The 11,920-nt window shown below is 41.5% G+C and overlaps 1 protein-coding gene across 1 annotated transcript; it reads left to right on the forward strand.

Annotated features, from left to right (window-relative positions):
• The first annotated feature begins 774 nt into the window (after window positions 1–774).
• Window positions 775–5,380, forward strand: MEOX1 (mesenchyme homeobox 1). Its single transcript, XM_002198520.7, has 3 exons — window positions 775–1,439; window positions 4,001–4,173; window positions 4,998–5,380. Exons 1-3 carry the CDS (start codon window positions 1,007–1,009, stop codon window positions 5,118–5,120), a joined length of 729 nt encoding a protein of 242 aa, XP_002198556.4. The 5' UTR covers window positions 775–1,006; the 3' UTR covers window positions 5,121–5,380.
• The last annotated feature ends 6,540 nt before the right edge of the window (window positions 5,381–11,920 follow it).

Below are 11,920 nucleotides of genomic sequence, written 5' to 3' on the forward strand. Positions count from 1 at the left end.
GAAAAGGGGATTGAGAACAGATTCCCTGTTAATGTCTTTTCAGCTGGGATGGCTCTAGGGTCTAAAAAAAATCTGCTTTCTGTTAGGAAAAACTATAAAATGTTCAACAAAAGATGAAAAACATGTCTTTCATTGGCATAAAATCAGGACATTTCCTTGCAGGAGGGTGAATTGAAAATTCCCTAGAAAGTAGAATACAGAAAGAATAACTGCCACTGGCAGCAGACTCCAACCCTCAGCAAATACATGTGTTACAAATCTAACAAAACAAACAAACATCACTCAAAGCTTTGCATGTGTGTACAAGCCAGGTTTAATAATTTTTTTTGACCTTAGGATTGGGCCTTAAATTATATATAATTAGTGAAGTCCTTTCTTACTTCTATTTCCCACTTTAGTTCTTGAAATTTGGTGTCTATTGAATCCTGTTTTAGGGCTTTTTCTAAACCCAAGACAGAGAATTTTGTTAACAGTGCAATAAAAATAACTTCATAGTGTTACAAGGAAACATTAAAGACTTTTTTTTGTGTGCTGCTCTTTTCCTTGAAAAAAAAAATACAGACATTGTTTCTTTAAAAGGCTCCATCTGCAAATCCCATTAGATGTGCATATAAGGTTTCAGATGATTAATAGCTGCCTGCTTTGCTTTGGTTGGAGGGGCTGAGGGTATGTGTGTTAACCCCTCCCTCCCCTCGCTCACATTTCACTTCACAAACTTGTCACTGTCCCCCCAGCACAGTATTTAAAAAGTGTTTCCCTCATGCCCAGCACTTCACAAGGAAGCAGCTCATGGCATAATTCTGGTTGCCCCAGTCAGGGCAATGAAGACCTTTAGAACCAGAGTTGCTAAAGCAGCAAACCTGCAGCAGCATCAAACCCACAAGCAAACTGTTGTTTAGGGAGGTGATCTATAAAATTCGGAAGAGTTTCCCTCTGCTTCTCTTCTGCCTCTGGAGGCTGATCACAGCAGGCAGGAGCCCCGAGGTGTGGACAGGAGTGGGAGCAGATGGATCCCAGCAGCAGCAGCTGCATGCGCAGCCCGCAGCCCCCCACCCTGCTCTGGGGCTGTGTGAGGAGCTCCCACACTGACCTGAGCGCAGCTCCAGGGCTCAGCCCCTATCCAGCAGCACCGTTCTCCTTCCAGCAAAAAGCAGATTTTGCTGCTTACTCCGATTTCTCAGCCTCCTGCCTGGTGACAGCTCCGCACAGCTTCCCCCAGGAGCAGCACCCCTCATTCCAGCAGCCCGAGTGGCACCTGGCAGCACCCGAGGCCACAGGAGGAGGAAAGGCAGGACTGGCCTTGGCTTCTGGAGAGGCAGAGGGCAGCAGCCCCAGCCTAGTGAGTCTGCCTGTGGCTGTGGAGGAAGATGATGAGGCAGCAGCAAATCCTACAAGCGACTCTGAGAAAAAGCCATCCAGAAGGAAAAAGGAAAGCTCAGGTAGGTGATATGAAATCAGGGTTGTGGTAGAGTGCAGGAGATGGAGTGAGAACACCTGGTGAGACTGGGACTTAAGAAAGAAAGCTGCTGAGCAAAACATTTCATAATATTTGACTGGGGAAACTTTAGATGGTAACAGCACTGTTACTGTCTTATTCTTATTCTTACTCTTACTATTACTCCTATTCTGATTCTTACTCTTATTCTTATTCTTATTCTTATTCTTATTCTTATTCTTATTCTTATTCTTATTCTTATTCTTATTCTTCTTTTTCTGGCCTTTGTATTTCACTCCTGCAGATCTCGGGTACTGAACTAGGTGTTTTACTCACCAGCACAATGCACATTTGCTGTAACTGAGCAGGAGTCACACGGCATGTGCACACAGAACTGAAAGTCCTAGGATGTGGAGTTATACCTTCACACCTGCCATTTGTCTGAGCAAAAGAGAATGGCAGAGAGCAAGGATCCCTCACCTTGAGCTGCCTGTGCTGGTAGGGAATGTCATATTAGGAATTTGACATCTCAGTTTATGGTAAGAAGTACAAGAGGCAAAGTCTTCCTTTAAATATAAATTCTGTTCGGTCTCACTAAATGTCAAATATTTTAACCTCAGAACAGGAGGTTCTAAAAGTTTGCCCATTAGTAAAATGCCCAACAACGCAGAAAATGTACATGGTTTTCATTGTGTCATCCCAGCTAGCAAAAAAATTCTTTCTACAGTGTAAAAATCAATACTTTCATAATTGGGGATGCAGACTGGTGGAACTGCCCCTTGGAAAGGGAATCTGTCCCCCGGGGCTGTGCTGAGCTCCCATGTACTTTGCACTGGCCGCTTGTTCATAGTTTCTGCCGTGTGCTGAAGGCTTGGAGAGCTGCTGCACCCTCCACGTGTCCCTGAGGGCAGCAGACACCCCAGGGGAGGCTTTGAGTTCAAGGCTCCCAGGAGCTGGTGGCAAAGTTCCCAGCAAGAGATGCACACTTCAAATCCTGCTTCCCCCTGCTCCCTCCCAAGTCACACTTGTGAAATGTGATAGTGTGTCTGTGCAGTACAAAGGGGATTGTTCAACCGAGGGCAAAAACATGGGCAGAAACTTGTCAAGTTTTGTTCCTGTACGTTCCCCATCTCTTTTTGTGGGTTTCTGAAGCAGCAAAAGCAGCATGGAACAAACCAGACTAATTCCCTGGGAGTGGAAAGCAGTCCAGTGCAGCGTGTGCCACGCTGCTCCCTTGTGCATTACCAGACCTGTGTTTGGTTTCTCCTTTTCTGATGGGCACAGATAAGGTCAGATCAGTCACAAAACCTCACAGATTTCTCCAGTTTTACTACTTTGGCCACCAAAATGACACCTAGAAGATGAAGCTGCACATTGTGCTCATATTGTTACCATTTTGCTTATCATTTCTGCGTAGAAATATTATTCTAGGACACACAGAGCTGCGTTGTGTACTGGTCACACACAAAAATTAAGTAACTAATTCTCAGCATAAAAAAACACTACTACCATGTTTAGTTCAGGGAATCTAGCAGGAGGAGCAAGAGGGGAGAAAGAGTCAAAGAACTCACAAAACTGACTCCCTGAAACACTGGCAGTTTGAACTTTGCTCACTAAAAGAAATGCATTTTTTCCTTGCATTGCTTGGAGATTCTTTGAGCACCAATTTTAAAAATGCAGGAGAAAAGAAAACAAAATAAAAAGAATAAAAAGAAAAAGGAAACAAAAAAAGAAAAGGAAAAGGAAAAGATTTTTAAAAATGAAAAAAGGGATGCCACAGTCTCAGGCAAAGTCAGTTTGTGTTTCCTTATTATCATAATTGGTACAGCATCACTTTGGCTATGGCTTGAAATTTGGCTTTGAAATACAACTCTTGACTACATTGCAGAAATGTACAGGAATAGCAAACAGGTTTTTCAGGACAGCACAATTACAAGGATGATTCTGTCATGTACACAGACACCAGATCTGCTTGTAGTTTTCATTCAGCAAGAATTAGAAAAAGTTAAAAACCAGGGTGCTCTGGGCAAAACCCACTGTTTCTCTGCTTTTGCTTGTTTTACTGCTCCCATCCCTGGTATTTCCAGGCCATGCTCCACAGCTGAGGGTGCTCACTGAGTGATTTGTTCTCATGTCCTGCACCAAAGCTGGGCTCCCTGCACTCCTGACATCCTGCATGCTGCATGCATTTGGCTGCCTGCTGCATGGTAGATCAGGGCAGGGTGAAAATGTGTGTATAAGGCATAAAAGTAAAAATGTGGGGAAGGAAACTTTTGATACAGTGGCAGCAAGGAATGAGAGCTTCTTTCCCACAGCTCCTGTTTTGTGCCTGTGCAGACCCAGGCAGTTCTGACACCAGTCCCCATCCTGACTGAGCTGTCCCAAATCTGTGCTCTCAAAACCAAGGCTGGCAGCACCACTCAGTCATGCTGAGCTCGAGGGGGCATAAAGAAGCATCTTAAAGCTTCCACTGAGCACTTCAAGGAGCTGTTTAGATCTCTGCAACTGCACACGTTGACACGCATCAGCATAAGCACAAATCACACCAGTGTGCTTGCCTCTTAGAGAGCCAGAACTCAAGCAATAAGGCAGAAACCAGCAGCAAATCACGCAAGGAAAGGACAGCTTTCACCAAGGAGCAGCTGCGGGAGCTGGAAGCTGAATTTGCCCACCACAACTACTTGACGAGGCTCAGGAGATACGAGATCGCTGTGAACCTGGATCTCACCGAAAGACAAGTACTTCCCAAACCCTCCCCTGCTCCTTCTCCCTCCCCCACAACCTCTCCCTAATGCCAAACCCCAGATTTGTTACTCAGGGGTCTGCTTTTGCAATGGCACAGAGGTATTTTAAAACAAAGCCTCCACATTCTTTCAAACACCTTCATTACACATTTCTGTAAGTAGTTAATAATTTAATTATGTTTCTCTCAACTAAAGATAGACCTGGTAATAACTGGTCTTTACTGAGTTCTTGCTTACCACCATGCATTGGTGCATATTGATATATCAAGGTTTACATATGCAATATGGATATCACCTTAGACTTTGACTAACAGGAAATTATTAAAATGAATATTTGATACATGCATTCTTCCTGGATCAGGTGGTATTTTGAGGTGGTAAGGAAAGACAATTATACAGAGTTTTGTGGAGACAAGTGTTTCTGTTCTCTCATTGTCATCTCAGTCCAGGTTTCCTTATCAAGGCTGCGTGGACAGCAGAAGAATTGCATTATTATGTGAGGCAAATTAAAATTCCTGAAGCATTAGATTGGATGGCCTAGATATTAAAAATACATGAGAGTCATTGTGCTTTATTTGACAGATGAAGACAGATTCTAGGCAAAGTATGTGTACCACCTTTGAGGGTTTCAGAGGAACATCTGTGTGGAACATTTTAGAAAGAATTGTTCCACTCTGTGTTAGAGAGATGGATTAGACAAACTCTGTTCACCTTTTCTTACAGAATTCCACAAATCATCTGCCTACACACATATGCATAGCTCTGCTTATACAGCTCAGGTTGAGGCAACAAGTAATTACTTTCTCTTTATCACCCAGGTCAAAGTATGGTTTCAAAACAGAAGGATGAAGTGGAAACGTGTTAAAGGTGGGCAAGCAGTGCCCCTACACGAACATGACACAGAGGATGTGGACTCTGCTGCCTCCCCCAGCTCTGAGTAGTCCCTGCAGCAGTGGGAGAGGAGTTTGGAGAAAGTCATTGATTGGAATGTGGGTGCAACTGCTTAGAATCAGCTACACAATGAGATCACCCTGCCTGACAATCCTGTAGCCCATAGTCTCTAAAAGGTTCATGATGCTTGAGGTTACAGCAGCAATTAAAGAGCATGGGGGGAAAAAAGCCAAAGGAGAGCATGGTTTTGATTTTTGTCTCTCAAACTGTCTTACTACCACAGATGTGTCTACAGAAAAAAAAAAAAAAACAACAACAAACATTGAATGTAAAACAGGAATAATGTTGTCGAGACTCTCAAACATCCAGAGAATCCAGATTGTTAGTCAGCATATGCAGCTCTGCTCTCATCCAGGCTTCCCCTGGTCACACCTATTCAGTCTGCATTTGGACTTGACAATGCACATTTTCCCTGTGCCCTACTTGGAGAGAAATAAATACTTTGATAGTCACTGATTTTTCTTGCCAAATGAGTTAGACACCTGTATGAATAGACAATAAGATTACAAAATAAAATGTGAGACTAAAAATATATGTACACACAAGTCTGCTCACCAGTTTCAGAAGAGATGACTTTCACACTGACAGTCCAAGAAGGTCAATGCCTTGTTGATGGCAGCAATTTGCAGAGGGAGATTTTTTCCAAGCTTACTGTAAATCCTGAAATTAAATTGCTAGATCTCAGTTTCAAATATTTTTTCAAAGCAGTCATTACCAAATGTCCCAGCAGGCACCACAGATTGAACTCTCAACACAACAGCTAAAATGTCACTATTTTGGTTTCAAGTTTTCCAATAAACTGCCACAGCACCACCAGAAGTCTTAAGAACATTTAGGAACATTCCCACTTTAAATTATCCCCACTTTCAACTGAAAATTGTAGTGTATCAAATCATGACTTAGAAAAGCATAATGCCTGCTCCCATTTCTTATATATTTTTGTTTCATCTACTAATGCCATATTTTAAGCAGAATTTTACACTAGTGTACCACATTATGACCATTGAGAATACTGATACTGAAACTTTGGTTCAAATATTTCAAAGGTAACAATTATTTGCAGCTATAGCCTTTCACCTTACCCTGATGCATTGCTGTTGTGGTTGCATGTGAACTGTAGATATGCTGGGTATAAATTTGTATATCTGGATTATATGTTTATAAAGCTGTTAGTGGTGATTCCACTTGTAAAAGACTTCAAAATTGATAAATATCAACTTAAAAATAAAACCAAAAAAACAGGGATGCTGTATTCTTTTCAAAGAGCTCCTTACGGTATCTACTAAGAAAAAACATATATTACATTACTTTTCAACATTTCCAAACTCTGATTGATGGATTAAAAATATCAACAGTTTAAAGTAAGTATTTGTGCAAAACCAATTTAAAAGAATAATTATTTTTTTAAATAAATTATTTAAAACTAAAGAAACTTGAGCACTTTGAGCAGCACTGAGGAAGTGAATTAGGCTGGTGTCTGGTTTCCCATACTGCACTACTTGCTTTTATCCACTTTTTCCAAAAACAACAGTTGCACAAAACAAAATGCCAACACTCCTCTGCCCTTGAAAAAAAAAAAAAGAAAACAGCATCAGGGATGTCTCACACAGGACCTCTCCACAAACTTGAAGGCACAGCATGGATGTAAACCCATGTAAATTCTGTGACTATAATACCTACTAAATAATCAGTTATAACATCTAGGGGTATGCATGTTTCTCTCTGAACTAGACCTAGCCCTGTCTCTTCAGATCTTTATGAAAGGAAAATTACCCTCAAATATCCACCTTGTGGTAGATGTTTAAATGCAAGTTGGTACTGACAGGGAGTTATGGTCAGATCCCAGTTACATCAGCAGTGAAAAGGGTGGACAATGACAGAGCACCATTATTTTGGTTAACAAACCTCATGTTAGAAACAGGTTCATGATCTCACTACTCAGCTGACATAAAACTAGGTGGCTAAAAAATTCCCTATGCACAGATGAGAAGAAGCTACAGTTTATTTATCTTTAAGAACAGAAAATGTCTTTGGCTTTGCTTCTTGAACCTTGGTGCCTTCTGATTAGACTTCTGACTGAACTCTTGGCCAAGACTAAAGAAAACTGTCTTTTGTGAAGAGCTCTGGTGCTCAGATCTCCTACCTTCTTCTCCTGGGACACAAATCACCATGGAGCAGGAGTTCTTCTTTACTTCTGGCCTTGTAACCTCTTAAGCCATTTAACACTGTACATCTCCTCCTCTCCACTGTGGTCAAAAAGTTTGCAACCTGCAGGAGCAGCTGGTTTTGAGATGAAAACTTTTGGGCTCTTGGCTACTAACATAAACCAAAACCAGCTCCTCACCCAGATGAGAGGCTAATAAATCTTCCCTTTCAAGGAAGTGTCAATGGTAGCATAATGACTCCTAATTTACTCAAAAACTAATCAATGGGATCTCGGCCTGTACCCATAATTACAGCTCCTAAGCAGCTCTTTCTCTGAATTTTGATAAATAAGCTATGAGTCACCTGTGAGATCTTCTTGTGCTTAGGTAATTTCTTCATTTAACCATCTGCTCACTCTAAGATTTTAGTGTTTTGAGAAGGACCATTTCATTCCTGACATCAAAGCATTTGACCTCTGAACCTCTGGTGCCAAGAATCTCCCAGGGAAGGCCTGTGGCCTGGGAGCAAAGTCTTTGACCTGCAATTATTTTTCTCAGAAATGCACATCAGGCTGTATTCTCCTCACAGAAGAGAGGGAAGCGACCTGGGGATGTTTGGCAATGTTTTCCACGCTTTATTCTCAATAAATAATCCGAGCACACAGTTACCCCATGGCATCAGAGGAGTCTGGCAGGAATTCCCCAGGAAGCACAGGCAAGCAGAGCAGTGAGACTTTCTGCCAGTGTAAACAGCCCACAGGGAATGGGGATATCTGTGTAAACATAAAAATATGTGCTGGAGCCCTTTATATCTGTGCTGCCTCTTCTAAATAGACCAAGAGAAGTGCTTTCCTTAGAGTCAGAGACTTTATGGACTCTTTATCTTTCTAGCCAGATGCCAGTGGAGCAGAGGCCCTGATTTGTTTTACAGGTTCTGTATCCCATGACTCCTCTCTTGTTAGTCCTCAGTTCCTCCAGGCCATTCCACAGCTTTAAGCCAGGGATTTTTCCAGTCAGTGGAGCTACTTAAACTCCAAAGATAACCCAAGGCCAGTCCAATGTTGCCTTGAATGTGTCCACAACTTCTCTGGGCAACCTGTGCCAGGGCCTCACCACCCTCCCAGTAAAAAATGTCATAGACCTGCTGTGAATAAGGAACCAAACCCTCCAGTTCACACTGTCTGGGAAACGAGAGAGCCCTTTAGCAAACATTTCACAGCCAGAGATTTTGACTGGGACGCATTCTACATAAGCAAAACCTACAAATTCTACTTCCTGTAGGATTCCCTATGCATGGAAACAAGCACAAATCTCACAACAAATCAGGGCATTTTACAGAACACACCATTTTTCAATTACCCCATTTTCTTCCCCCACCTCTAGCAGTGCTCATATTAAGTTTCATCAGCCACTATCTCATATTTTGGATAATTCCCTTCCCTTGAGGAAAGTGCAGAGCCCCTCCAAGAAGTAAGTCTGTACTGGGCTCAGCCTACTGGATCCACACAGCTCCTCCAGGCAGATGGACAGGAAATCCACTTTCTTTCAGTGCTTCCAGCAGAAGGGCTTTGTCTGCCTGGAACTTGCCTGGTTTGGCTGCAAAATAACAAAATAACCTCAGGCTCAGGCTCTTGCCTTTCAGGCTGTATTTGTGAGTTATGGTGGGGCAGTTCCCCTCGGCTCTGGGTCCAGGTGTTGGCTCCCCATCCCCACCCTCCCTACACACAATGCCACATTGTTCCAGCTCCTGCAGGAAGGATTTTCATACAGCACCAGACTCTTACACCACTCTTCCCTTCCTCTATACCATAATTGTTATTTTATTCTTTTAAATAACTCTTAGACAGGGATAAGCTTCCAGGGAGCTCCTCTGGGAGGAGATTGCAGAAGAGATAATGGGAGTGAGTAACAGAGAGCATGGTGACTTCATACCATGGAGCTTTGAGTCGTGTTTCTTTTTCCTTATTAAAGAAGAAAACATTTTTCCAAGCTTCCCTCAGTCCTGCTGCTTTGGAGCAGGAAACAAACCCGTGAATTGACTTGCTTTCTTACAGCCCTACATTTTTAGTTCAGTGAAAGTTTATTATGGTCCACACTCACACACAAGGTTAATTTCTCACCCAGAATGCCACGTGTGAAGTGTTTCCTACACCCAGGAATTTATCACCAGGTGAGTGTTAGCCCAGCAATGCTGCAGTTAAGTTGATGGTTGTAAAGATACCTCCAAAAAAAGATTGTTTCTTCCTTTCAATACTCACCACAAACATCCTAAGTTTTATACTTCCATCTACTTTTATATTCACAGAATCACAGAATAATGAGGTTGGAAGAGACCTCTAAGATCATCAAGTACAACCTATGCCCTAAGACCTCAACTAGACCATAGCACCAAATGCCATGTCCAGTTTTTTTTTAAACACATCCAGAGATGGTGATTCTACCACCTCCCTGGGAAGACAGTTTCAGTACTTTATTATTCTTTCAGTGAAAATTTTTTTCTTAATATCCAACCTATGCCTTCCCTGATGTAGTTGAGACTGTGTCCTCTTGTTCTGTCAGTTGCTATATTTCTATATTTTATATAGAAATATAATATACTTGCACTTCAACATTTCCCATTCTCTATTTTTTTTCTTACTTCCCACTCTCTAGTTCATAAGAGATGATCAAGAAAAGTGATTTAACTGTTGAGAATCTATGCAGTTTCCAATTAAAAAAAAAAATCTATCAGATGTAATTTAATTGCTCCATCCCCTTTCCTTACCTGAGGAGGACAGACCCTGATCCCAATGTCAGGGTATCTTACAAATCTGGACTGGAAGTTATTTTCCAATGAATAGAAGTATAACTCTCCATAGTAATTATCCACAGGTTCTGTCTGAAGTTAATTGAAAAGAACATTCTAGGGAAAAGCGTAGCTCAAGAAGCCAATCTTCATTGAAGCATACAAACACCCAATACTCTATTCTCTGATTATTCCTAGAAATGGCACAAATGTAAAATGAGGCCTCTTACTCAGAAGTCCTGGCAGCATGGACTTGTGGCAGGCTACTTGCTGTCTTCAAGTCACCTATATTTAGCTGGATTGAGTTATAAACTTCTTTAAAGTATCCCAATAAAAAAACAAATCTATTAAAAAGAGGATAAAGTAACGAGGTGAGAAATTGTCTGTGTCAAGAAAACGTTTTTAGACACATCTCTCACTGATTTATTTGCAGGAGAAAACACAGACACAACTGGAATATGTTTCACATGACAAGACCTAAGGGTTCTTGTCTGCACTGAAGACGTGTTTACACTGCTGCCTTCCAGGATGAATCTGGTTTCTTTCCTCTGCATGCTCAGGGTCCCTCACACACCCCAGGCAGGAAGTCTTCCATGCACACACTGAGAAGATATTTTCAACTATTCGAACATTAAATAAATAAGCATGGAAAAAAGTCATTCTACTGCAATAATGAAATTCTTCCTGTGTCTTTACAAGATTTCTGAAAAAAAAAAACCAAGCCTCCCAGTCCTGGCAGAGCTGTTTAAAAAGCCCAAGGAAGCCATAAGGGAAACAAACTCAGTGGAAACACATCTATTTACCCCTTGCATTCTGTAGCACCATGAGATATTATGAGATATTATTAAGACCAGAGCCTCAAAGTGCTTGGCACAGAGCAGGCCTTGTCCCAGAGACATTTTGTCATTTAAAATAGGCAAGTATCAAGAAGAAAACCAAAATGGTCAATGTGTATTTACCCTCCTTCCCAAACTGGAAAGTGGGGAGCTGCCCAGTGCTGGGAGAGCACTGGCGAGAGAACTGAGGCATCTGGAGTCCTTGTCTGGCTCAATATTGATCTTCTTCAAGAGATTAAATATGGCTCACATTATCTCATCAATTAACACATCACAGTTCCTTTTCTTTGTGCACTGTGAAAATTTCTCAGGCAGTAACAAGATGAGAGAAGAGCTGGAGAGGAAGCTGTGCTGAAACTTTCTAGAGCTTTCTGTGCACTTGGTAATATTCCCAGTAATCGGCTCTAACTTTTGGTCAGCCCTGCAGGCAACCGTTTGGACTCAGTGATTGTTCCAGGTGACACCCAAATGAAAAAAATCTCTTCCAGTTGCAGCTGCTTTGACATCTTTTACATATATGAATATGTAGGAAAAATATAACTCACAATATGGAAAACAATGCAAGGGTGACACTGTTGGATTTGTAATCTGTGTATAACTTCAAATATAAAACTGGGCTTGAAGTTTCACTTACCTTCTGAGTTACCAGGACCAACATGACTATTTTTAAGAGAAAAATGATCTCTCTTTTTTTACAGTCTTCTCTCTGCTGTAATTTCTTTGTGTCTCTGCCAGAATCAAGATGAGATGACGCCAAGAAAAAGGATGAGCTCATTGCATTTAATAGTATGAGGTTTCACAAATAAAAACTACATTACTCAACGGAGAAGTAGTCAGTGGTATAAAGCAGGGTTAAAGGCAGGTAGTTTAAACTGGAAACAAAAAGAGTTCATTAATTTCTCATGCTGGTTGTCATTAGTGAACGGATCTGATTAGCTTTCCTTAGGGATGGAATTTTAGATTATTCACCATTATTGTATCATTACTGCCCTTTTATGATAACATTAAAGAACAAGATAAACATT

The sequence above is a fragment of the Taeniopygia guttata genome, chromosome 27, assembly GCF_048771995.1.
Source record: "Taeniopygia guttata chromosome 27, bTaeGut7.mat, whole genome shotgun sequence".
Taxonomy (NCBI): domain Eukaryota; kingdom Metazoa; phylum Chordata; class Aves; order Passeriformes; family Estrildidae; genus Taeniopygia; species Taeniopygia guttata.

What these genes read in the sequence shown, in the direction of transcription:
- MEOX1 (XM_002198520.7), top strand. Translation starts at nt 1,007, where the DNA reads ATGGATCCCAGCAGCAGCAGCTGCATGCGCAGCCCGCAGCCCCCCACC. An exon ending in AAGGAAAAAGGAAAGCTCAG is followed by an intron (nt 1,440 to 4,000) that starts GTAGGTGATATG and finishes CTTGCCTCTTAG; the next exon opens with AGAGCCAGAACTCAAGCAAT. An exon ending in TGGATCTCACCGAAAGACAA is followed by an intron (nt 4,174 to 4,997) that starts GTACTTCCCAAA and finishes TTTATCACCCAG; the next exon opens with GTCAAAGTATGGTTTCAAAA.